The sequence below is a fragment of the Pseudorca crassidens genome, chromosome 12 (genome assembly GCF_039906515.1).
Source record: "Pseudorca crassidens isolate mPseCra1 chromosome 12, mPseCra1.hap1, whole genome shotgun sequence".
Classification (NCBI taxonomy): Eukaryota; Metazoa; Chordata; class Mammalia; order Artiodactyla; family Delphinidae; genus Pseudorca; species Pseudorca crassidens.
Window position 1 is genome coordinate 43,998,408 of NC_090307.1, and position 27,072 is coordinate 44,025,479.

Consider the following 27,072-nt stretch of genomic DNA (forward strand, 5'->3'; position numbering starts at 1 on the left):
CATGTATCATATTTTTACTTTACTTTTTAATTTCTACCCACATCCTTTATTTCTCCTGATAGTATCATTTTGAATATCTACCCTCTCCCCCAACATCACATCTTGACACCATTATCTATCAAGTAGGTTGTTTCAGGCATCATCCTATTATCCCTCTCTACCATCTTACAGCCAACATCTTACCAACTTCTGTTAAGTCTGTCTTTTAGATGTTGGTCTCCAGTAGGTGCTTTCCTTTCTGTCTGTTTCAATTATCAATGAAATGAACCAGGTCCTAATTGTCTCTTAATTGGAATATTAAATAGGCTTCCAACTGGTCTACCTCATTCCAAGTGTGAGCCCTCAGATTCAGCATATAGAGCATCACTGGTACAATTTATCTACAAAGGATGAATTATTATTTACTTTCAAAAGCTTTAAAAATTTTCAGAGGCTCCCTACCAGCTATAGGATAAAGCTTCCAGACTGATAAATTAGAAACAGTAATCTGTCACCTTCACAGCTCCAGACATCTCTTACTACTCCCTTCCATGATTTTTTAATGTTCTAGCCTATTAAAATGGTTACATATTCAAACTCATATTGTTTTAAGCTTCAGTCTTTGCAGTCTTTGTCTCTAGTTTCCTCTGCTTCCCTTCTTTTCCTTCCCCCACCCCCTCCTTCTCCTCCTCCTCCTCTTCTTTTTTTTTTTTTGGCTTCGTTTTTTAAATATGGTTAATTGAACATTCATACAATAGCTCAGACATTAACTCTTCCCAGATGCTTCTCCTCGTGGTAACTTATTTTCCCCTCTCTACAAACCATGGTGGTATTAACTGCTTTTTCTGCTTCTTCCATTATTGTACTTAGGATTGCAGAGGAATATCTTTTTCATGTCTCTTTTTTTTTTCCTTCATGAGAATATAAACTGGCAACCTTTGTTTTAATTCATCTTTGTACCCCAATCACTTAGGGTAGCACTTGACATGTAATCAGTGCTCAACAAGTATCCATTAACTCACTCTCCCTGGTTAACTCTCTCCTAGCACTTATCACACTAGGTACAGTTACTGTTGGCTTGCTTATTTGTTGTTTCCTCTCAGCTGAGCTCCTTGCTGGCAGGCATTGTGTGTGTCTGCATGTGCGTGGGTGTCTGTGTCTTTCTCAATACGTGTTAAATAAATATCTTAATGAACAAATGAGAGCTGAATATAAACATTTTTTAACCTTGTGTCTTTTTTTGCTTCAGTGTCTGCGCTTCTATTCTCTCTGCTATATGTTCTGATAGCACATCTATCTGTGCTTTTTCTGCTCCACAGCAATATTAATGGTTATTTACCTTTTCTTATATTTGTATTTTTTTCTCTCATTGTCTTGCATCTCATTTAACCAGATAGCACTGTAATGACGATCCATACTGTTAAACATTTTTTAATTAAAAAAAAACTATTAAATCACTTGTTTTTTAAATCATTCATACAATAACTCAGACATTAACTCTTCCCAGGTGCTTCTCGTCATGGTAACTTATTTTCCCCTCTCTACAAACAAGGGTCGTATTGATTATTACTACCTTACTCAATGTATGCAAACACAGTGTCTATTATCCTCAATACCCCCCTATTACATAAGGAGCAATCAGGATTTGAATGTAGGTCTGTCTGACTCCAAAATTTATGTTCTTTCTTCTTAGTAACATTGCCTCTCCTCTTCCACTGGCAAGTCTTGGTTCCTATTTCTGACGTGTTACAGCAGGCTCTGGACACATTTACTAACTACTTCAAAAAAAAAGTCAAGCTTATTGCTTTATTCAATTCTGCATCTCTTTATTTGGCTATAGCCATTGCTTTTCTCAAAAGAGCTCTGTTGTTTTTACACTCTCTTTGATTTTTCTTTTTTATTCGACCATTTATGTGAATCACCTTCCCCTTAGTCACAGCTTCTTTTTATTTCCTTAAGTTCAAAAATAATAGTAAGAAAATTCTTAATGCAAATCATTGGCACTCATCTAGTGAATACGCGCATGAAACTTCCCCCAGTTTGTACTGTTGTATCCACCGTCTCACCATTTGATGCCATTCCCAACTCTTATACTATTTGAATAAATTACATTAATTCAGTATATGATCTATTGTTCATATATAGTTCATTTTAAAAATGGCAACGTTAAAAAAAAGATGCCATACTTAACAAAATTTGTTCAGTACTATGTGCATAACAAATATTTGCAGGACCGTTGGGTGATGGTGATGATATATGATTACTTACCTTGCAGTAGCAGTGTATGATTTAATAATTTTGTCTTTTAAATAAGCATCCATTTGCAATGGACCTTTTACATTTGGGACATTTGACTTGAGCAAATAATTTCACTTGATTGCTTATTCACATGATAGGCAGGCTTAAGCAACCTAAGTCAAGGAAAATGAACTTGTTTAAGACGATTTGAAACTGATTAGTTTGAATTTAGTTTGCTGAAGTTAACTGTGTGGTATGAATTTCTATATAGCCATTTTCTTAACATTTAAGCTCTGTAAAATATTCTGAATATCTACTTCTAATGCTCTGCTGTACCTCAAGCAAGACCATGCCATTGTAACTGCAGTGATCCAAAGATGGGGTTGATAATCGAGGGAAATGAGCAAAAAACCTATTGAACACCATAAAGACATACTGGTATATTTTATGAAATGTGTTTATCAAGAGTTAACAGGATGGTGATTTATTTGTAGAGATGGCAATTAGAATATTATTGAAGTTGTTAAATACCCTGGAATCCTTAGATTGAATCCACAGGGTACTGTATTTTTATATTTATTTAGCTATATCTTACCAGCCTATTAATTTGTTACTTCATAGGAGTATAGATACAGACTATGATTTTTTAAAAAAAAAATACAGTAAACCTTTGACAGCAAACCTTTGAATGAAAATTCTTAAACTATTTTGCTTTTATTTTTTAATTTTGCGGATATTAAAAGAGACAGTGGTATATGCACCATTCAAAATAGCTACTCAGCAATGTGTTAGTCTAGTTTAGACTTCTCTTAAAAAGGAATTAAAATCTTGCAAATAAATCTCCCTTCCTATTTCTATTCTCTCCCTCTTCAGAAACGATCAAAACCTGAATTTGGTGTGTATTCAGTACATGCAAGAAATTGGATTCTTAGTTCTTAGACCTACACATTCCTAATAATCTTGTCTTCCACCTCACACCAACCACCCTCTATGACAGTTTTACCTATATCTTGTCATTTCCAATATTGGAGTTACCTGCTGATCTCAGTTTTAAGAGTCCACTCTCTGACAACCAACACCTCTCTCTCCAGCTTACTTACTCTCCTAGTACTGTCACTCTAACAATTATTTGACCCTTTAAGATGACCAATCTATCATGCCTACTATATTTGTATATTCCCCTTCTTGTCCTTCCTTCCTTTCTTACAGAACCTACTTATATTTGATCAAAATAAGCATTCATTCAAATAACTTTCAAAACCTTGTTTCTATGACTTGAAAAGCCCTATCATTGAATTAAGCCAGTATCCTAACCTCTGATTGTGGCTAAAGGAAAACATGAGTGCGCTAATTTCTGTCATCATGGGGGAATCCTGGTTTGATGGGCCTTAAAGGTTATAGAATGTGAGGTCTCTTTATGAAAAAAAGAACGTAAGATCATGAATACAGAATGCCCACAGCCATTTTAATGTCACTTGACAGAAGATACATTATATTAGAAAAAGAAAATAGTCATTGTGGTTAAAATATCTCATTTTTGCAAACTTTACAAAAACATATGGCCATGTGAAAACACTGTTAGGAACACTCAAAGGACTGTATAAGGGCTGGGGATCAGTTAGAGGCCCTAATATTTAAGCTTCTTTAGCATTGGAATACATTTGCCCCTGAGTAGAACTTAAATTTTATGGCTATAAGTCTCAAGTGACATTCAGCACTACCAAGAAATGTCTAGACAGTTCAGTTTTTCTGACAACTGTTTCATATCTTCTTACTCTCTTCAATCCTAATGCCCACATCACCCTCACTTTAATAATCTTCCCATATAATTCATAGAGAACACAGATGCAATAAATGAGAATTACCTTTTTCTCTTACCAGTCTATTTGCATCTGTCTTCACACATTCTGATATAATAATGGAAGGCCCTTCTGCTCATTACCCATGCACTTGCCAAGTAGATGCTGTTGTCTCTTACACAGGGGCTTTGCACCTACAATTTTCTCCTCTTTCCCATGAATCATTATTATTTCTCTTTTAATAGCGTATGAACATTGCCTAATATTGCTCAGCTTGGAAAGAAGCAAACACAAGATAAAACGCAGACCTGCATCCCAGCTCTGTCCTTCTGTTCTTTATAACAAATCTTATGCAAATAAGCACTCCTGTTCCCCTGAACTCATACTTCATTTTCTATTCAACCCATTCAAACAAGGATTTTCTCGAAGTATCATATTCTAGATCCAAAGTTATTTTTTCTCATTAATTTGAAGATATTTTTCAGTTTTTCTTTCATTTAGTTTTTAAACTATTGTACATATTTAAGGTGTACATCATGATGATTTGAATATTCATAGTGAAATGATTACCTCAAGCTAATTAACATATCTCATGCAGTTACCTTTTATGTGGGTGTGTGATGAGAGCACCTGAAATATACTATCTTAGCAAATTTCCAGTATTTAATTATTATTAATTACTATTATTAATTATAGTCATCATGTTGTACATTAAATCTCTAAACTTATCCATATTTCATTTAGTTTTGCTTGATACGACATCTGACGACATTTGGATATCATTTCTTTGTTGGTAATCTATTTTTTCTCTCTGGGAACTTTAGAATTTTCTCTTCCTATTTCAGAGTTCTGAAATTTCACAATTCCATGTCTAGGGTTGTGTGTGTGTTTCTGTGTGTGTAATATATCCAGTTTACCACTAAGTGGGACTTTTCAATTTAATGACCCATGTTGGTTTTCAGTACTGGAAATTTTTCAGGTATAATTTTGTTACATACACCCCCATCTGTTATTTTCTTCAAAAAATTTCAGTTTTATTGAGGTACAATTGTCAAAATTGTATATATTAAAACTGTGAAATGTAATGATTTGACAAACTTTGTGAAATACCACCCATCAGTAACCTCACAGAGTTACTTTTTTTTAAAAATTTTGTGCTGAGGTCTTAAGGTCTACACTCGGCAAATTTCAAGTAAGCAATACAGTATTATTAACTACAGTCATCATACTGTACATTAGATCCTCAGAGCTTATTCATCTTATAACTGAAGGCTTGTACCTTTGACCCTATCTCCCCCATTTTCACCACCTGTCAGCCCTTGGTAACCACCATTCTGCTCTGTATTTCTTTGACTTCTGTTTTTTTCTTCTTTAGATTCCTCATATAAATGAAATCATGACAGCATTTGTCTTTCTTCGTCTGGCTTATTTCACTTGGCATAATGCCCTCTAGATTCATCCATCTTATTGCAAATGGCAGGATTCCCTTATTTCTCATGCTTGAATAATATTTCACTATATATCAATATGTATAGTGATCTCACAACTTCTTTGTTCATTCATCCATTGACAGACACTTAAGTAGTTTTCATATCTTACTATTGTGAATGATGCTGCAGTGAACATGGGACAGACGCTGCAGACATCTCTTTGAGAAACTGATTTTGTTTCCTCATATATATAACCAGAAGTGGGATTGCTGGATCGTATGGTAATTGTGGGATTTTTTTTTTTTTTCTTTGAGGAACCTTTATACTGTGCTTAGTAATGGCTGTACCAATTTACATTCCCATGAACAGTATACAAGGATTCCCTTTTCTCCACTTCCCTTGTGAGCATTTTCTGTCTCTTGTCTTTTTGATAAAAGCCATCTTAACTGGTGAGAAGTGATACCTCACTGTGTCATTGATTTGCATTTCCTTGGTGATTACTAATGTTGAGCACCTTTTCATGTACTTGTTAGCCATTTTTATGTCTTCTTTGGAAAAACGTCTACTCAGGTCATTTCCCCATTTTTATAATTGGGTTATTTTGTTTTTACCTATTGAATTATATAAATTCCTTACACATTTTGTACATGAACCCCTTATTACATAAATGGTTTGCAAATATTTTCTCTCATTCTGTAGGTTGCCTTTTCAATTTATTAATTATTTCTTTTGCTGTGCAGAAGATTTTTAGTTTGATATAGTTCTACTTGTTGATTTTTGCATTTGTTTCCTGTGCTTTTGGTGTCATATGCCAAATATAATTGCCAAAACCAATGTCAAGGAGATTTTTCTCTGTGTTTCCTTCTAGGAGTTTTATAGTTTTAATTCTTGCATTTAAGTCTTTAATCCATTTCAAGTTAATTTTTATGAGTGGTGCAAGATAGGAGCACAGTTTTTGTTTTTGCATGTGACTACCCAGTTTTCCCTGGATATTTATGTATTGACGAGATAATCTTTTCCCCACTGTGTGTTGTTGGTACCCTTGTCAAAGATTAGTTGACTCTATATACTTGGGTTTATTTCTGGGCCGTTGATTCTGTTGCATTGGCCTATGTGTCTGTTTTTATGCCAGTACCATAGTGTTTTGATTACTAAGCTTTGTAATACAGTTTGAAATAAAAAGTGTTATACCTCCAGTTTTGTCCTTCTTTCTCAAGATTACTTTAGCTACTTTGGACCCTTTTTGGTTCCATATGAATTAGGATTTTTTTTTCCTGTTTCTGTGAAAAATGTGATTAGAATTTTGATAGAGATTGCATTGAATCTCTAGATTACTTTGTGTAGTATGACCTTTTTAACATTATTAATTATTCTAATCCATGAACACAGGATATCTTACCATTTATTTTTCTTCCTTAATTTCTTTCAACAATGTCTTATAGCTGTCAATATACAGGATTTTCACCTCCTTGGTTAAATTTATTCTTGAGTACTTTATTATTTTTGATACTATTATAAATTGGATTGTTTTCTTTATGTCTTTTTCAAGTAGTGCATTGTTAGTTTATAGAAATGCAACAGATTTTTATGTATTGATTTTGTATCTTGCAAGTTTACTGAATTCATTTAATTATACATTTTTTGGTGGAGTTTTAAGGATTTTCTATATAAGACCATGTCATCTGCCAACAGAAAATTTTAATTATTCCTTTCTTATTTGCATACTTCTTTTTCTTACCTAAATTCTCTGGCTAAAACTTCCAGTACTATGTTGAGTAGAAGTGGTAAGAGTTGGCACACTTAATCTTGTTGCTGATCTTAGAGAAAAAGCTTTCAGCTTTTCACCATTGAGTATGATTATAGCTGTGGGCTCATCATATATGGCCTTGATTATGTTGAGGTAGATTCCCTCTATATTCACCTTGTGGAGAGTTTTGCTCATAAATGGATGTAGAATTTTGTCAGATGCTTTTTCTGCACCTATTGAGATGATCATATGGTTTTTATCCTTAATTCTGTTAAAGTGGTGTATTGCATTTATTTATTTACATATGTGAATCATCTTAGCATCCCAGGAATGAATCCCACTTGATCATGGTATATGATCTTTTTAATGTGCTGTTGAATTCTGATTGAAGGTGTTTGCATCTGTGTTCATCAGAGTTATTGGCCTATAATTTTCTTTTCTTGTAGTTTGTTTTTCTGGCTTCAGTGTCAAGGTAATGCTGGCCTCATTAAATTAGTCTGTAAGTGTTCTCTCCTCTACAATTTGTGGAAAGAGTTTGAAAAGGTTCGTGTTAATTCTTCTTCAAATGTTTGGTAGAATTCACCAGTAAAGCCATCAGGTCATAGCTTTTTTTCATTGGAAGTTTTTAATTACTGATTCAATTTTCTTATTATTGGTCTGTTCATATTTTCTATTTCTTCATGATTCAGCAGATTATACATTTCTAGGAGTGTATACATTTCTTCTAGGTTACCCAAATTTTGGCATACAATTGCTCATAAGTCTCTTTGATTCTTTCTATATTTATGGTATAGGTTGTAGTGTGACCCCTTTCATTTCTGATTTTGTTTGAGTTCTCTATATTTTTCTTAGTGTAGCTAAAGATTTACCAATTTTTATATATTTTAAAAAACACACCTCTTTCCGTTGATGATCTTTTCTTTTGTTTTTGGCTTATTTCACTTGTTTTGCTCTGATTGTTGTTTTTTCTTTTCTTCTCCTAACATTAGACTTAGTTTCTTCTTATTTTTCTAGTTCTTGAGGTATAAAGTTAGGTGGTTTATTTGAGATCTTTATTTCTTAATGTAAGCATTTATCATTATAAACTTCTATCTTAAAACTCTTTTTGCTGTATCCTGTAAGTTTTAGTATTTAGTATTTTAGTATTTTCATTTTTATTTGTTTCAAGATATTTTTTGATTTCCCTTCTGATTCCTTCTTTACCCATTGGTTGAGTTCTTGATCTTTGGGTCTTCTCTTCCCAATGCCCTAGCTCTGTATGAACCTATAGCCTCTGTCAGTGAGTTGGTTCTTTCACAAACGAGTGCAACTCACACAAACCCCTGCTGTGATGTAGTGAACCTTGACCTGGTAACCCATCTGGTGGAATACCTTCAGCTAGTTTCTTCCTGCTTCTCCTCGACTCCTGCTTTGCTTTCCAGTTCCATTTCTATTCTACAGGCATGGTTACCTCATTTTTGACTGTAGCTATGTCTTTTTAGTATTTTATTCTTATATCGTATGCCTCGATCTGTATTTGGAACAAAGGTGTTACACAATCTGGACAAGAAACAACTAATTTGCCATAGAGTTTAGTAAATATTTCTCGGTGTTTTTGTAAATTTTATAATGATAATAATGCCTTACTTTTTTTCCTCTATTAACTCTTTTCCCTTAGCTATTGGTTCTCTTTTTGAGAGTTTTGTTTTAGTTATTAGTTTTCCTTTGTTGAGTTTTGTTTCTCTTTTTCATGGGCTGTTTCTTATATTTTATTTTATATATATATATAAATATATATAAAATATATAAAAATATTTATGTTTTCTTATATTTTATTATTCTTAGTAGCAATGTTATATAAGATTAGAAAAGATGGGTTGCTGTAGAAGGAAATGAGTGCTCCGAAATTTGAGCCTCTTGGCTCCCCAGGCCTTTCTTATTAGTACACTTATTCTCCTAAGATTGGGCACAGCCTGACGATTAGAGGTAGCCATCAGGAGAAGAAGAAAAATAAATGGAATTTTGGGATATATTTTCTCTAATCAAGTTTTGATTAAGTATCTGTTTATTTTGCATTTTTGGTAACATAAAATATGACCTTGTTCCTTTTTTACTATTATTAAATGTATACTGTTTTGGAATAATCATATCAGTGTTTTTGCTTTATTTTTTTAACAGTATAAGGAAAAAATCAGAGCTCAAGTCTGAAATCCAATCTTTGTTGCAACTGAGGTCAAAAAATGAAGATTTTCTTAAACAGCTATACAAGGAAGCTTATAACATTGGTGCCGTTTTCCACCTAACCAGATTTAAAACAGAGGAATTAGAACAGAAAACAGCAGAAGTGAGAAGAAGATTCAAGGTTTGTATCTCTGTGTTCTTCTTAGTTATGAAAAGGGTAATGAGCCTGAATTTCATCGATTTAATATTGATAGAGTTTAATTTAAGCTATATTAGTCTTTTCAAAAAAGTCACTCCTTCTGATAAATCAGAAGAAAATCCCTTTTCTTCAGAGGTCCAGCCTGAATAGAAGAGAAATGGGGCTCAATGTAGCTAACTAACACTCATGTCTACTTTTTTCTATCACCAACCTTAAATACCTGGATCACCAGAAGAGAGTGGTGCTTGGTTCAGTCTCATCCTACATATCTAATGTATAATAGTTCTGTCTCTGGTAGGAAGAAGGGATGCTGGGAAGTGCCCTTGCACAGTTACCAATGTAAGAAAAGGCTGTACCTACATTAGGCCTGCAAGTTATTAGATTCCAGGGTACCAAGCAATTAGTAGACCACAGAGCTGCAAAAACAACTGCTCATATGCGTCTAATCCATTCCTATGTGAGAGAGATGACAAATAGCCACTCCCTGCCACTTGGCATAGGGACTATCAAAGTCAACTCCGTTTTACCGCAAACCAGGGGACCACTTTAACAGGCTACTTCTGTCCATCACACATCACATCTGCACCTCTTCCATCTTTGGCGTTTTTTTTATTAAAGACTTTTGGTCATACAAGTATCTGTAAAATACAGAGTCTGTATTCTCTGTTTAAGCCCTGCAGTAGCACTATCTTCACTGAAGACTTTGTCTTGTGCTATTTAAATTTAGGACATGTAGATTGTCTGCCAGTAAATGTTTCTGTGCTGTGACACCAGGATTTTCTTCCCATACTGAGTCCAGCTCTCCGACTGACTTGGTATATTGTGCCTATGTCCCTTCCCATGGGTTATTCAGTGGGATGTTCATATTTTATATGTTTCAAAATCAGTATAATAAAAGTTATGTATAGTAAAAATTAACCTCAAAATTATTTTAGAAATATAAGGAATGTGATTATATACATGGTTTAGCATATATAACAATATTATAGATGTCATTTATAATTTGCTTTGATTTTTCATTAACATGTGTTGCTCTATGGCCATCAATTAATTTTTTTTCATTGAGACTATCAGTGAAGACATCATGCACAGATGTGGCCACTTAATGTTTTTATTTATTCAGTTGACAGGAAACCCTTGGTATCATTCATGTATTTGTCCCATAGCTGTCACAACCTACTTTAATTCTTCAGACAAATTGCTTCAGTAACCTGAGGCACTAGTTTATTAAGAAGGATATTGCACTGAACTGTTTATTCTAAATTTTCCTGATGCCATAAACTACAATATGTAGGTTAAGTGCAAATTTGATGTGACTCCACTATACTTGCTTTGCCAACCCAAATTGCCAGCCGAAAGCGAAGTGTCTTTCTGGCTAGATCAAGCCGAATTGAAGAAATTGTTCATCAGGTCCTTTAACTACTGTATGGCTGAGAGATAACTAGAAGGAAGCAACAGAAAGAAATTACTCCATCTAGGAAATACTCCCCTTTGCTACGCATGTCTGCTAATCTCTGAGTTGAATATATAGGACATTAAATTTCTAGATGTATACATGTGTATCAGCGTCAGAGTGGTAATGAATTAAAAATAAATTTCTAGATAGTCCTTAGACAATTCAGGTTTGTAGTAATTCATGTTTGTAGTTTCTACCTTTGCAATGACCCACTGTCTTTCATTGTCTAATTAATTAAAATCTATATAATTTTCTCAGTCAGGGCATCATGTTTTACTTGCAGAAAATTTTGTGTATTTGTTGATACTGAAATTAGTCCTTAATACATGTCTTCCAGAAATTAATTAGAGCCATACCACCTATGAGCTAGATCTGAAAAATAACCTTTTATAGCCTTAGAAGTAGACTTTCAGAATTATGTTTTTTTCAAATGCCTCTATAAAATGCCCAATAAGTTTTTGGCAGTCTTAAACTAGAAGCAACCCTGAACAATCAAAATATCTAGCAGTTTATGGAATATTCCAGCTATTACAGATGATTTGCCCCAATATTTCCATACCTTCAATCCCAATAACTCTTCTATTCAGAAAAGACATGATTAGCCAAGTCTTAGGATAAAATTAGCTGATAGTGATGGGAGATAAATCAATAAAAGGGTAATATGTGTTCAATTATGGTGTGAACAGAAAATCATCCAGTATTGTCTGGAGAATGTGATATTGTAACAAAAAAAATTCTTGAAAGCTTTCATCAGATGTTAAGTACTTCTTAACATTCAGTAGAAGATTTCTGTTCAAGCTGCAGGAATTTGGAGGATTTTTGCTTGAACATATCAGAATTCTGGTAGAAAAGTAAAATATCAAACCACTCTGGTTCCAGGTTAAAATGATGGTATTAGAACTAAGTGAAAACTTAGTAGAAAAGAAGGAAGGCAGTAGAAAGGAAGACATAGTTTTCTGCAAGCCTACTATATGCTGGACTCTATACATGTTAATTAATTTAGTGTTCATGATTCTGTGTGGTTGTTATTAATACACTCATTTTGGGGTAAAGTGATTTGCCCAAAGTAGCCTAGCTTTTAGGTAGCTGTGTAGACTTTGGGGACAAGGTCTTCTGATGCTGGCCTTGGAATAAACTAGTCAGTCAGATACTAACTACACATATACTCTGACAAACAAAGATTGAGTCAGGTTCAAAAATTCAAAATAACCATATTAGGGATGATTTTTAAGACTTTGTTTTTTTAGGGCAGTATTAGGGTCACAGCAAAATTGAGTTGAAGGACACAGATTTCCCATATCCCCATGCTTCCACACATGCATAGCCTCACCCATTATCAACATACCCCAGCAGAGTGGTACATTTGATACAATCAATGAACGTACATTGCCACATCATAATCACTCAAGGTCTATAGTTTACATTATGGTTCACTCTTGATGTTGTGTACATGCCTTTATTTTGAACAAATGTATAATGGCATATGTCCATCATTATGGTATCATACAGAGTATTTTAACTTCCCTAAAACTCCTCTATACTCTGCCTATTCATTCCTCTCCCCACTCCCCAAACCATGGCAACAACTGATCTTTTACTCCATAGTTTTGCCTTTTCCAGAATGTCATAATGTAGCCTTTTCAGATTGGTTTTTCTCACTTACTAATATACATTTAAGGTTCCTCTATGTGTTTTCATGACTTGATAGCTCATTTCTTTTTAGCACTGAAAAATATTCTGTTGTCTGGATGTACCACAGTTTATCCATTCACGTACGGATAAGTATCTAGATAGCTTCCAAATATTGGCAAACCCTCCAGAAAGTAGGCATAGAGAGAACTTACCTCTATATAATAAAGGCCATATATGACAAACCTACAGCCAACGTCGTTCTCAATGGTGAAAAACTGAAACCATTTCCACTAAGATCAGGAGTAAGACAAGGTTGCCCACTATCACCACTATTATTCAACATAGTTTTGGAAGTTTTAGCCACAGCAGTCAGAGAAGAAAAAGAAATAAAAGGAATCCAAATTGGAAAAGAAGAAGTAAAGCTGTCACTGTTTGCAGATGACATGATACTATGCATAGAGAATCCTAAAGACTCTACTAGAAAACTACTAGAGCTAATCAATGAATTTGGTAAAGTTGCAGGATACAAAATTAATGCACAGAAATCTCTTGCATATACACTAATGATGAAAAATCTGAAAGAGAAATTAAGGAAACACTCCCATTTACCATTGCAACAAAAAGAATAAAATACCTAGGAATAAACCTACCTAAGGAGACAAATGACCTGTATGCAGAAAATTATAAGACACTGATGAAAGAAATTAAAGATGATACAAACAGATGGAGAGATGTACCATGTTCTTGGATTGGAAGAATCAACATTGTGAAAATGACTCTACTACCCAAAGCAATCTACAGATTCAATGCAATCCCTATCAAACTACCAATGGCATTTTTCACAGAACTGGAACAAAAAATTTCACAACTTGTATGGAAACACAAAAGACACCGAATAGCCAAAGCAACCTTGAGAAAGAAAAATGGAGCTGCAGGAATCAGGCTCCCTGACTTCAGACTATAATACAAAGCTACAGTAATCAAGACAGTATGGTACTGGCACAAAAACAGAAATGTAGATCAATGGAACATGGTAGAAAGCCCAGAGATAAACCCACGCACATATGGTCACCTTATTTTTGATAAAGGAGACAAGAATATACAATGGAGAAAAGACAGCCTCTTCAGTAACTGGTCCTGGGAAAACTGGACAGCTATATTTAAAAGAATGAAACTAGAACACTCTGTAACACTATACACAAAAATAAACTCAAAATGAATTAAAGACCTAACTGTAAAGCCAGACACTACAAAACTCTTAGAGGAAAACATAGGCAGAACACTCTATGACATAAATCACAGCAAGATCTTTTTGACCCACCTCTTAGAGAAATGGAAATAAAAAATAAACTAATGGGACCTAATGAAACTTAAAAGCTTTTTCAGAGCAAAGGAAACCATAAACAAGACAAAAAGACAGCCCTCAGAATGGGAGAAAATATTTGCAAATGAAGCAACTGACAAAGGATTAATCTCCAGAATTTACAATCAGCTCATGCAGCTCAATAACAAAAAACAAACAACCCAATCCAAAAATGGGCAGAAGACCTAAATAGACATTTCTCCAAAGAGTATATACAGATTTCCAACAAACACATGAAAGAATGCTCAACATCAATAATCATTAGAGAGATGCAGATCAAAACTACAATGTGGTATTACCTCACACCAGTCAGAATAGCCATCATGGAAAAATCTACAAACGATAAATGCTGGAGAGGGTGTGGAGAAAAGGGAACCCTCTTGCACTGTTGGTGGGAATGTAAATTGATGCAGCCACTATGGAGAACAGTATGGAGGTTCCTTAAAAAGCTAAAAATAGAACTGCCAGACGACACAGCAATCCCACTACTGGGCATATACCCTGAGAAGACCATAATTCAAAAAGAGTCATGTACCACAATGTCATCGCAGCTCTATTTACAATAACCAGGACATGGAAGCAACCTAAGTGTCCGTCGACAGATGAATGGATAAAGAAGATGTGACACATATATACAGTGGAATATTACTCAGCCATGAAAAGAAAAAAACTGAGTTATTTGTAGTGAGGTGGATGGACCTAGAGTCTGTCGTACAGAGTGAAGTAAGTCAGAAAGAGAAAAACAAATACCGTATGCTAACACATATATATTGAATCTAAAAACAAACAAAAAAAAGGGTCATGAAGAACGTAGGGGCAAGACAGGAATAAAAACGCAGACCTACTAGAGAATGGACTTGAGGATACGGGGAGGGGGAAGGGTAAGCTGGGACGAAGTGAGGGAGTGTAATGTACTTATATATACTACCAAATGTAAAATAGAAAGCTAGTGGGAAGCAGCCACATAACACAGGGAGATCAGCTCGGAGCTCTGTGACCTCCTAGAGGGATGGGATAGGGAGGATGAGAGGGAGATGCAAGAGGGAGGAGGTGTGAGGCTATATGTATATGTATAGCTGATTCACTTTGTTATAAAGCAGAAACTAACACACCATTGTAAAGCAATTATCTTCCAATAAAGATGTTAAAAATAAATAAAAATAAAGCCACTATAAACATCCATGTGCAGGTTTTTGTGTGGATATAAGTTTTCAAGTCCTTTGGGTAAATACCAAGAAATGTGATTGCTGGATCTTTTAATAAGAATATATTTAATTTTGTAAGAAACTACCAAACTGGATTCCAGAGTGGCTGTACTGTTTTGCATTCGCACCAGCAATGCATGAGAGTTCCTGTTACTTCACATCCTCGCCAATAGTTGTTGTTGTCAGTGGTCACGATTTTGGCCATTGAAATAGGTTTGTAGAACTAGCTTACTGTTGTTTTAATTTACATTTCTCTGATGACACGTGATGAGGAGCATCTTTCATATGCTTATTTGCCATTGTATATCTTCTTTGGTGAGATGTCCATTAAGGTCTGTAATATATTTTAAATCAGGTTTATTTTCTTACTATTGAGTTTTCAGGTTTTTTCAATAATGTTTTAGATAACAGCCCTTTATCAGGTGTGTCTTTTGCAAAACCTTCTCCTGCTCTGTGTCTTGTCTTCTCACTTTTGACATTGTCTTTCACAGAGCAGAAGTTTTAATTTTAATGAAGTCCAGCTTATCAATTCTTTCTTTCATGGATCATGCCTTTGGTGTTATATCTAAAAAGTCATTGCCATACCCAAGGTCATCTAGGTTTTCTCCTATGTTATTATCTTCTGGGAGTTTTGTAGTTTTGCGTTTTACAATTAGGTCTGTGATTCTTTTTGAATTAATTTTTGGGAAAGGTGTAAAGTCTGTGACTAGCTTCAGTTTTTTTGCATGTAGATGTCTAGTTGTTCCAGCCTCATTTGTTGAAAAGACTTTCTTTGCTCCATTATGTACTCATTGTTCCTTTGTCAGAGATCAGTTGACTGTATTTCTGTGGGTCTATTTCTGGACTCTTTGTTTTGTTCCATTGATCTATTTGTCTGTTCTTTTGCCAATACCACACTGTTTTAAATACTGTAGCTTAGTAGTATGTCTTGATATTGAGTGTTGTCAGCTCTCCATCTTTGTTTTTCTTCAATATGGTGTTGCCTCTTCTGGGTCTTTTGCCTCTCCTTTGGAATTAGTTTGTCAGTATTCCCAAAATAACTTGCTGGGATATTGATAGGGGATAAATTGAACTTATAGATCAAGTTGGGGTGAACTGACTTCTTAACATTGTTGAGTCTGCCTATGCATTAACATGGAATATCTCTACATTTATTTAGTTTTTTAATTTCATCAGAGTTTTTTAGTTTTTTTGTATGGCTCTTGTACATATTTTGTTAGATTTATATCTAAGTATTTCATTAAGGGGAGTACTAATTTAAATGATGTTGTGTTTTTAATTTACAATTACACTTGTTTATTTTTATTATATAGGAAAACAATTGATATTTGTGTATTAACCTTGTGTTAATTGCTATAATTGCTTATTTAGTTCCAGAAGTGTTTTTGATAATTGTTTCAAATTTTTACATAGACAGTTGTGTCATTCACAAACAAAGACAGTTTTTCTTCCTTCCCAATCTGTATATCTTTAATTTGCTTTTCTTGTCAGTGCATTTTCAAGGATTTCCAGTACAATACTGAAAAGGATTGTTGAGGTGGGACATCTTTGCTTGTTTGTACCTGACCCTAGTGGTAAATTTTGAGTTTTTCACCATTGACTATAACGGTAGCTGTAGATTTTTTGTAGATATTCTTTATCAAGTAGAGGAAGTTCCTCTTTATTTTAACTTATTGAGAGTTTTTACCACGAATGAATGTTGGATATTGTCTAATGTTTTTTCTGTACTTATTGTTACGAACGTGTGATTATTTCCTCATTAGCCTGTTGATATAATTGATTACATTAATTGATTTTCAAATGTTGTACTAGCCTTGCATACCTGGGATAAATCCTGCATAGTCATGGTGTATAATTCTTTTTACACATTGTTGAATTTGATTTGCTAATATTTTGTTGAGGATTTTTACATCTATTTTCATGAGTGATATTGGTCTGTAGTTTTCTCTTGTAATGTCTTTGTCCGGTTTTGGTATTACAGTAATGCTGCCTTCATAGAGTGAGTTAGGAAGTAGTCCCTCTGCTTCTATCCTCCAAAGGAAATTGTAGAGAATTAGTATAATTTCTTCCTAAATGTTTGGTAGAATTCACTAATAAACCCCTCTGGGCTTGATGCCTTTATTTTGGAAGGTTATTAAGTATTGATCCCATTTCTTTAACAGACCTATTTAGATCATCTGTTTCTTCTTGTATGAGTTTTGGCAGATTGTGTCTTTCAAGGAATTGGTCCATTTCATCTCAGTTATCTAATTTTTCAGCAAAGAGTTTTTCACGGTGTTCCTTTATTATCCTTACAATATCCATGGGACCTGTAATTATGTCTCCTGTTTCTTTTCTTCTGCTGACTTTGGATTTAATTTGCTCTTCTTTTTATAGTTTCCTAAGGTGGAAACTTAGATTTTTGATGTTAAATCTTTCTTCTTTTCTAATATATGCATTCAATGCTTTGAATTTCCTTCTAAGCTCTGCTTTTGCTGCATATCACAATTTTGATAAATTACGTCCCCATTTTTATTTAGTCAAAAATATTTTAAAATTCTCTGGAGATTGATTCCTTGACCATGTATTATTTAAAAGTATGCTTTTTAGTCTTTAAATATTTAGGGACTTTCCAGTTATCTTTCTGTTATGGATTTCTAGTTTAATTCCCTTGTTGTCTGATCACAGACATTGTATGATTCCTTTTTTATAACTTTTTATTTTATATTGGAGTATAGTTGATTAACAATGCTGTGTTAGTTTCAGGTGTACAGCAAAGTGATTCTGTTATACATATATGTGTATGATTCCTTTTTTAAAAGTTTGTTTAGATGTTTAAGGGTCATTTTTTCTCTTTTTATAAATTGAAGTATAGTTGATTTACAATGTTGTGCTAGTTTCTTGTACAGAAATGTAGTTCATTTATACATAAATATATTTGTATTTTTTCATATTCTTTTCCATTATGATTTATTACAGGATATTGACTGTATCAATAGTTCCCTGTGCTATATAGTAGTAGGACCTTGAGGTTTATCTACTTTATATAGAGTAGTTTGTATCTGCTAATCCCAAACTCCTAATTTATCCCTCCCCACCTCCTTTCCCCTTTGGTAACCGTAAGTTTGTTTTCTATGTCTGTGAGTCTGTTTCTGTTTCATCACTTGTGTCATGGTTTAGATTCCACATATAAGTGATATCATATGATATTTGCCTTTCTCTGTCTGACTTACTTCACTTAGTATGATAATCTCTAGGTCCATCTGTGTTGCTGCAAATGGAATTATTTCATTCTTTTTTATGGCTGAGTAGTATTTTTAATGCTAGGAAAAGACAATGTGTTGTCCTTAGAATGTTCTTGGCCATGGTAATATGGTCTATAACTTTACAGTTTAGAAGTTTGTGACTTTGCTTGAGTTCTTTTTCAAATATTTCAACCAACCCTTAACTCCTTTTTAGAGAAAAATCTTGGCCCTGCCTTCAAATACTATTTGTTCGTCTCTGAATCAAAGTTTATAGGGCCTTTATTTGAGCAAAGTAAAAATCAAAACCTTCTAAAAAGCTTTCTTGAAGAGCATAATTTCTGCCACTCCAGGCCTCTTTAGAGCAAGTCCATCTTGTTCAATGGACAGAACAAAACAACTTTAATAAGCCACAATTTGATTTGTGCACTATGCAACTTCTATCACAATTCCAGGTGAAACTGGTGGTATTTTTAAAATGGTTATAAAATGGACATTCTGATAATTTATTCATTTTGATTCTTGAGAATTTATGCTTCCTAGTCAAATCTAGAGGATATTACTTTTGACCCATGTGCAATAGCCTTTATTGAGTTATGAGCTGATATTACATCCTTGGCCTTTAACAAAGGTTGGTAAAAGTAATGGTCAAAATTGACCATTGCTGCTTGTTTTTTCATACTAATGAGAGATATGGTCATACTGCTCAAGATGGTCAAAAATCTATGCACCTAGTTTACTTTAGATTTCAGAACTAAGAGAAAACTTTTCTTGATAAAATTGTATTCCTTCTCTTATTAATAATTAGGCATTCTCCAAAGTTTCATGTTTCCCTCTGGTTTAAGCAGCCTAGAAGCTCAGAGTCGTTTATGCTTTTAATTGCTGGCATAATCACTCTTCTTTAGCCCTTTCTATGAAACATATTTACAACTTAGATCTTGTACTCTTTTACGTTTGTTCCATTTGATTTTAGTTTACTAAGATTCTTCCCTACTACATTCAGAGGCAGAATACTTTGTCAAAGTTGAGTGAAAGGAAGCCATTAACTGTAATATTGGGAGCATCCAATTAGTGGTACATGTTTGCTGGGAAAAAGCATTAAGGCACAGATAAAACAGAAGTAGTGTGAAGGTATATTAAGATGTAAGTCCTTCAGATGGCAGCTGGGTATCCCCTTAGTTAAGTATCAGAAAAGTTTATTTTCCTGACACATGCATGAGGGAGTAAATAAACCTGAAAAATATGATAGAAATAAAGCATGTTGATGGTGCAAACATTTGAGGACAGAAAAAAACTTTATTTGACTTGGTGCAAAAACTACATGAAAACATAACTTCCATTTCCATTCTACTGGATTACAGATTTGTTTGCCAGAAAAGAGGTGATGAATTAGCTCTTCAGCATTTCCATTTCAATCTGTGAATTTTGTTTTTTTTTTTCTCCCTTTTCAAAGAGAAATGTGATTTTGTTGATTGAGTATAGGTTTTGGAGTCAAATGTTTCATTAATTTAAATCCTGGTTCTGCTAATTATTTATTTTGAGAATATTACTTACCCATATTGAGCCTAGGTTTCTCATCTCTTAAATGAGTGTAACAATACTTCTGTTGTACCTTTGTGTGATAAATAAATAATATTGTATATAAAACATTTAACTTGGAGCCTGACAGATAATATATTTTCAAAAGTATTAGGGATAAACAACGTAAAGAACACTTCATAGAAGGAGGCTGGCTACCTTAACTTTTTTGGACAGTCTTTAATAACTGACACATTTAACTCATGTCTGTCTCCTGATAAATGTGTAGATTCTGAAAAACACACTGAAAGTAATAGTTGTTTGTTGAATGCTTAATGCGAATACTGCCTTGGGTGAACTCCTTTGTATGTGTTATGTTCAACTCTCACAGTAATTTTGTAGAAAAGAGTATGTTATCCCAATTTTACATCTATGAAAACTAATATTTGATAAAGGCAAAGACATTGATATATCGACTCTCATAAGCTGCTGGAGTTTCCAACTCAGTGTAAATTAGTATTGACAGAACCTTTCTGGAAAGTAATTTATCAGTGTAAGTAAAGAATTTTAAATACATTCATAATCTATAATTCATTAACATTATTTCTAAAAATATGACTTAAAGTCACCAGATAACAAAGATGGACAAAAACTTTAAAGATGCATATTTAAAGGTTTATAATTAATTACATAATAACTGCCAGAAAGTATGCTACAGGAGGACAAGAATTATTGTCTGTTTTGTACACTGCTGCATCGCTAGACCTAACAGTGCTTAGAACAAAGTAGGTACTCTATAAATGTTTATGGAAAGCATGAATACATAGTTAGTGGGAAAATTTAAATACACAGATTTCTAGGAAATAGAGTAGTAGTTAAATATATGAGTACAAGGATAAATTGCAAATTCATTTAATTTAGAATTTAAAAAATTAATGGAAGTTCTGTTTTTTTAGTGGCTGAAAAAGACCTTATTAGGCTGACTCTACCAAAGATAATATTTAATCCGTGGACCTAAAAAGGAATACACCAAAAAGTCAAAATGTGTATCTCTGGGTTTGGGGGTTCACTTTAATTTTTTTTTAATTTAAAAATATTTCTACAAAAAAAGACACATATACCTTCATTAAAAAAAAAAAGATAAAATAGCATCGTTGTGTTTATGTTTGGATATTACCAAGTTGGGCTGCCACCTGTATTGTCTATTAGGGTTCTGACCACCAAAAACTGCCCTGGCAGTGCCCAGCCAGAGCTGCCCTGCCCCACTAATTCAGCCCAGCACAGTTATTTGTACAAATCCCAAATTTTCCTTTATGATTTTAATTCTTAATTTTAAAGTCTGTTTCTCTCTGTTCGTGGTCTCATGCCTTATGTAATGAATTCTACAGCTTTTTTCTTAGTGCCCCTTCTGTCACTGGAAATCAAACTGATGCTACATCCGTGATTCTGAGCTTAGATCTATTTATGTTTAGTGTCTCCTCCCATTTTCTCTTTAAACGTGGGTCTCTGGACACATAGCATTGACTGTTCCATGCTTTGCTCTTCAGCTGTCCTTTCTTGTAGCACAGGAGTCTCTTCCACTAGAATAGCTCTCTGCTGCCACCTTCTGGTATCTGGCTGCTAAAGCCAGGCAGCAGGTCAAAGGTGACTTTCAGTGTGGGCTCTTCCCAACCTCTTGAGATGCTGTCACCCCCTTTCCCTCGGCTTCTTTCAAACTCTTCAAAGTGATCTTTTTATACATTTTTATTTACTTTCTCCAAAACCAGAATTGAGTAGTTGAAACAGAGACCTTACAGACCCAAAGTCTAAATTATTTACTATCTAGCCCTTTACAGGGAAAGCTTGCAGACCCCTGCTCTAAAGAATGTAGGAATAGCAGACGTAGGGAGCAGCCACAGCCTTTAGGGATGCAGGAAAGTATCCACATAAGGATCAATTGTGGAAGAAGCTGCCTCCTGCAAAGCAGAATAAGGCCTCATAGGAAAGGGTGTTCAGTGTTCAGTGGATGGTCCATAAGCAGAGAAACTTGGTGAAGGTTGACTGGAGTTTGAATGGAATTTCTGGGTAGAGCACCTGGCTGGAAGGCGAGCACTATTGGTTCCTCACAGACCAGCTGACAGCAGTTCTGCAAGTGGAAGGAGAAATCAATAGAAACCAAAACAAGGCTGGGAAGCCCCTTGCTGCTGCCTCGTAAGCCCCTCCACGCCCTCTACTGATAAAGCCTCATTTACTCCAGTTGGCAAAAGAAAACTGTTTACATTACTAGATCCAGCTCCGGTATCTCAAATTAGAGTTAAAAATTTGAGCTAAGGATTTAGAGCTGAGGCAGAAATATATAGTCCACATGCAAACTTCTCTGATTCAGTTGGGTGCTACATGTAGTCGAGCACCATGTATTGCATTTATCTGTTATAACTTTGAGTCCCCTTTAATTTTACAGTGTCCCCTACATTTTTGTTAAATTTGTCTTTCATTGCGTAGACATTTTTTAAAGAGTCTAGGCCAGTTACTTTGCAGAATTTCTCTCAGTGTGGACTTATCTTTCTGTTTACTCATGATTACATTCAGGTAAAACACTTTTGGCAGGAATGTTACGTAAGTTATAATATTGTATCAATTAGACATATCACAAAACACACTGTATAAGTTTTTCTCATAACTAGTGATAGTAAGTTTGATCATTTGGTTAAAGTTGTGGTCAACAGGTTTATCCATCTCCCTATTATGATTAATAAGTACTCAACTGAGTGATATTGCAAGAATATGCAACTATCTTTGTTTCCAAAAAGTCTTCATCCAGTGGACTTAGCACTCATTGGTAATTCTTGGTTGAATCCATTATTGTAACAGGTGTGAAATGGTGATGTTACTGGGCTTTCATTCTCTTTACCACGCATTGGCAATTTGAAAAACCGAAAAGCCTGGCACTGGTTGGGCTGCAGGCCGTGTTCCTGAAAAAGGCACTCTTCTTGCAGTTCTTATTCAGTTACTTATCTCCCTGCCTTTCCTACCACCTCAAGTATTTCCCTAGGTCTCAGGGAAAACATCCTATAGGCCTTGTTTTACTCTCCTCAAGATGCTCTTTATGAATGAGAATATGATTATGATATTTTAATGAATCGCAAGTTTCTCATATAAAAAGATTTCTAAAAAACATATTTTTGAATTTGAAAAACCCTGAAATTTTAGCAATTTTTGCTATTTGTTAATGCATTTGTTCAATAAATTGTTCATTCAGCAAATATTGTGTACCAGACAGAGTACTGGAAACTGAGGGTAGAGTAGGGGGCTTACTTCAAAGTGCTAAAGAGTGTGCCCAAGCTGTAGTATCAGCAGTCTTGAGTATTGATACTTGTTGAGTGTTAGTCATGGGGCAAGTGCCATGACATCTATGATCTTAGTTTTCTCATCTTTGAATGTGGACAACTGTAGCTAGGTCACTAAATGGATATGATGATTCACTTACATACAGATGCGTACATGCGCAAGCACACACACACACACACACACACACACGCACACAGGCAGCTCTCACTTTGCACAGCATCAAGTTAGCTGAAACTTGTGCATATCTGAGCCATGTTCCTATTTTGCACGGTCCCCACATGCACAAGTTTCAGTAAGCATGGCATCCTACAAGACGAGGGCTGCCTGTATATATAAAACATTCTAGGAAATTGCCTGGGATACAGCAAATTCTCAAAAGTGGTACTTATATGATTAAATCCAGAAATCTTTTTACAACTACTGTAGCTCTTTGTCATTGTCCAGCCTCTCTTTTTGAACGTTTTCAGTGATAGTGCAATCAGTGTTTTACCAAGAAGACCACACTTTTTTCTTTTTTTTTTTTTCACTTTTTTCTTTTTTAAACATCTTTATTGGAGTATAATTGCTTTACAATGGTGAGTTAGTTTCTGTTTATAACAAAGTGAGTCAGCTATATGTATACATATATCCCCATATCTCCTCCCTCTTGCGTCTCCCTCCCACCCTCCGTATTCCACCCCTCTAGGTGGTCACAAAGTACCAAGCTGATCTCCCTGTGCTATGCAGCGGATACCGCTAGCTATCTATTTTACATTTGGTAGTGTGTATATGTCCATGCCACTCTCTTACTTTGTCCCAGCTTACCCTTCCCCCTCCTCATGTCATCTACGTCTGCGTCTTTATTCCTGTCCTGCCCCTAGGTTCTTCATAACCATTTTTTTTCTTAGATTCCATATATATGTGTTAGCATACGGTATTTATTTTTCTCTTTCTGACTTACTTCACTCTGTATGACAGACTCTATGTCCATCCACCTCACTACAAATAACTCAGTTTCGTTTCTTTTTATGGCTGAGTAATATTCCATTGTATATATGTGCCACTTCTTCTTTATCCATTCATCTGTTGATGGACACTTAGGTTGCTTCCATGTCATGGCTATTGTAAATAGAGCTGCGATGAACATTGTGGTACATGACTCTTTTTGAATTATGGTTTTCTCAGGGTATATGCCCAGTAGTGGGATTGCTGGGTCGTATGGTAGTTATTATTTTTTTTAACATCTTTATTGTAGTATAATTGCTTTACAATGGTGTGTTAGTTTCTGCTTTATAACAAAGTGAATCAGTTATACATATACATATGTTCGCATGTCTCTTCCCTCTTGCGTCTCCCTCCCTCCCACCCACCCTATCCCACCCCTCCAGGCGGTCACAAACCACCTAGCTGATCCTCCTGCGCTTTGTGGCTGCTTCCCACTAGCTAGCTATTTTACGTTTGGTAGTGTATATATGTCCATGCCACTCTCTCACTCTGTCACAGCTTACCCTTCCCCCTCCCCATATCGTCAAGTCCATTCTCTAGTAGGTCTGTGTCTTTGTTCCCGTTTTACCCCTAGGTTCTTCATGACATTTTTTTTTCTTAGATTTCATATATATGTGTTAGCATACGGTATTTATCTTTCTCTTTCTGACTTACTTCACTCTCTATGACAGACTCTAGGTCCATCCACCTTACTACAAATAACTCAATTTCGTTTCTTTTTATGGCTGAGTAATATTCCATTGTATATATGTGCCACATCTTCTTTATCCATTCATCTGATGATGGACACTTACGTTGCTTCCATGTCCTGGCTATTGTAAATAGAGCTGCAATGAACATTTTGGTACATGACTCTTTTTGAATTATGGTTTTCTCAGTGTATATGCCCAGTAGTGGGATTGCTGGGTCATATGGTAGTTCTATTTGTAGTTTTTTAAGGAACCTCCATACTGTTCTCCATAGTGGCTGCACCAATTCACACTCCCACCAGCACTGCAAGAGGGTTCCCTTTTCTCCATACCCTCTCCAGCATTTATTGTTTGTAGATTTTTTTGATGATGGCCATTCTGACTGGTGTGAGATGATATCTCATTGTAGTTTCGATTTGCATTTCTCTAATGATTAATGATGTTGAGCATTCTTTCATGTGTTTGTTGGCAATCTGTATATCTTCTTTGGAGAAATGTCTATTTAGGTCTTCTGCCCATTTTTGGATTGGGTTGTTTGTTTTTTGTTATTGAGCTGCATGAACTGCTTGTAAATTTTGGAGATTTATCCTTTGTCTGTTGCTTCATTTGCAAATATTTTCTCCCATTCTGAGGGTTGTCTTTTCATCTTGTTTATGGTTTCCTTTGCTGTGCAAAAGCTTTTAAGTTTCATTAGATCCCATTTATTTATTTTTGTTTTTATTTCCATTTCTCTAGGAGATGGTTCAAAAAGGATCTTGCTGTGATTTATGTCATAGAGTTGCAGAATTAAAAAAGCAACATATCCCCAGTGTTCATAACCTTCTTAGCAGATTCTGTTTGAGAACCAGCTATGGCATCACTGGCAGATTGGCACCTCTTGAACACAAAGTCTCTGTTCCATTCCTCTCTCTGTGGAATAGGCGGCTGAGTTACAGAATCTAACAATCCTGTTGCCTGGAAAGTCTCATGGAAAGGCAGACTTTGCAAGGACATGAGAGTCAGAAGGCTCTACACTAAATATTCCACTCATGTTGAAGGGTCCTAGGTATCCAGGTGTCACTGAGATCCTAAGTCAATGAGATAAAGTCCCTGGGCTCTCAGTGTGGATTAGCATCCTGCTTCCAATGTGTGCTAGCTTTTTGCTTTTTGGCAATTTATATAATCTGTCCCAGTTTTCCCATTTGCAAAAGGGGACAATAATAGCGATTTCATGGATTTCATTATGAAGTTGAAACAAGGTAACTCTACATAGTAGGCAGGTATAATACTTTAGTCATAAGTCTTAGTAGCGCTAATAGTAGTTCTATCAAGGGGATTCATGATGTATATATGTATTGTTTAGTGGACATAACTGCCCAGATTCTACTTTAGGAATCAGTTAAGTCACTTTGCTTAAATTAAGGTCATTCCCCTTCCTGGGACAGCTCATATCCAACGACTGATAAATAGAGGAGTAGCCTTGCCACCTTGGTCTGACTTGGGGCAAAGCTGAAGGCCCCTTCTTGCTCCAGGACTCCCCATGGAGCTGACTGAGGTTGTTGTTGGGCTGCTTTGCAGCTCAGCCTATGTTTCTGCCCAGTCCTTGATCTTCTCCCTGTCTTCCCACTGGTCCCTGCTCCAGTCCAACAGGAGTTGATTCCAGGTGCACTCCTTAATAAGAATCCTGCATACCAAACCCCACCTCAGAGTCAGCTTTAGAGAGAATGCTGCCTGTGACAACAGAACAGGAAGACAAATAAGTCACCTCGCTCAGATATTTCACTGTGTGGCCTGAGACTTGTGACCATCAGAGATCACCTTATATCACTCTTTGGCGTGTTCTAGGATGTTTTGAAGGTCATGGTAAGTCAGTAGTTCTCCTAGGAACTGGCAAACTTCCCAGCATCTTGCCAGTGCACCAATCAGACTTCCAGGAAGTGGGAGGGAGGCGATAGTCCTGAGGGAAGGCCTTGAGCATCTGGCTGGAAATGCTCCCTGTGGCTGGTGGAAGTTGAAATTGGCAGCCCAAGCAGTAAGTAACAGCTGTTTTTCCGTTTTGGTGACCAGTCATTTGACCTTGCTCTCTGAGTCACAGAGGTTTGGGGCATGGCAGAAAACAGAGCTTGAAAGAGTTCCCTGAGAGGAA

General features: G+C 35.3%; 1 protein-coding gene across 1 annotated transcript in view; it reads left to right on the forward strand.

The window, feature by feature from the left end:
* Positions 1–27,072, forward strand: part of CCDC178 (coiled-coil domain containing 178) — a 367,748-nt gene that overhangs the window by 89,839 nt on the left and 250,837 nt on the right. Inside the window, exon 12 of the mRNA XM_067701374.1 lies at positions 9,351–9,534. Within this exon, the coding sequence (XP_067557475.1) occupies positions 9,351–9,534 (184 nt within the window). The remainder of the gene's footprint in view (positions 1–9,350; positions 9,535–27,072) is intronic.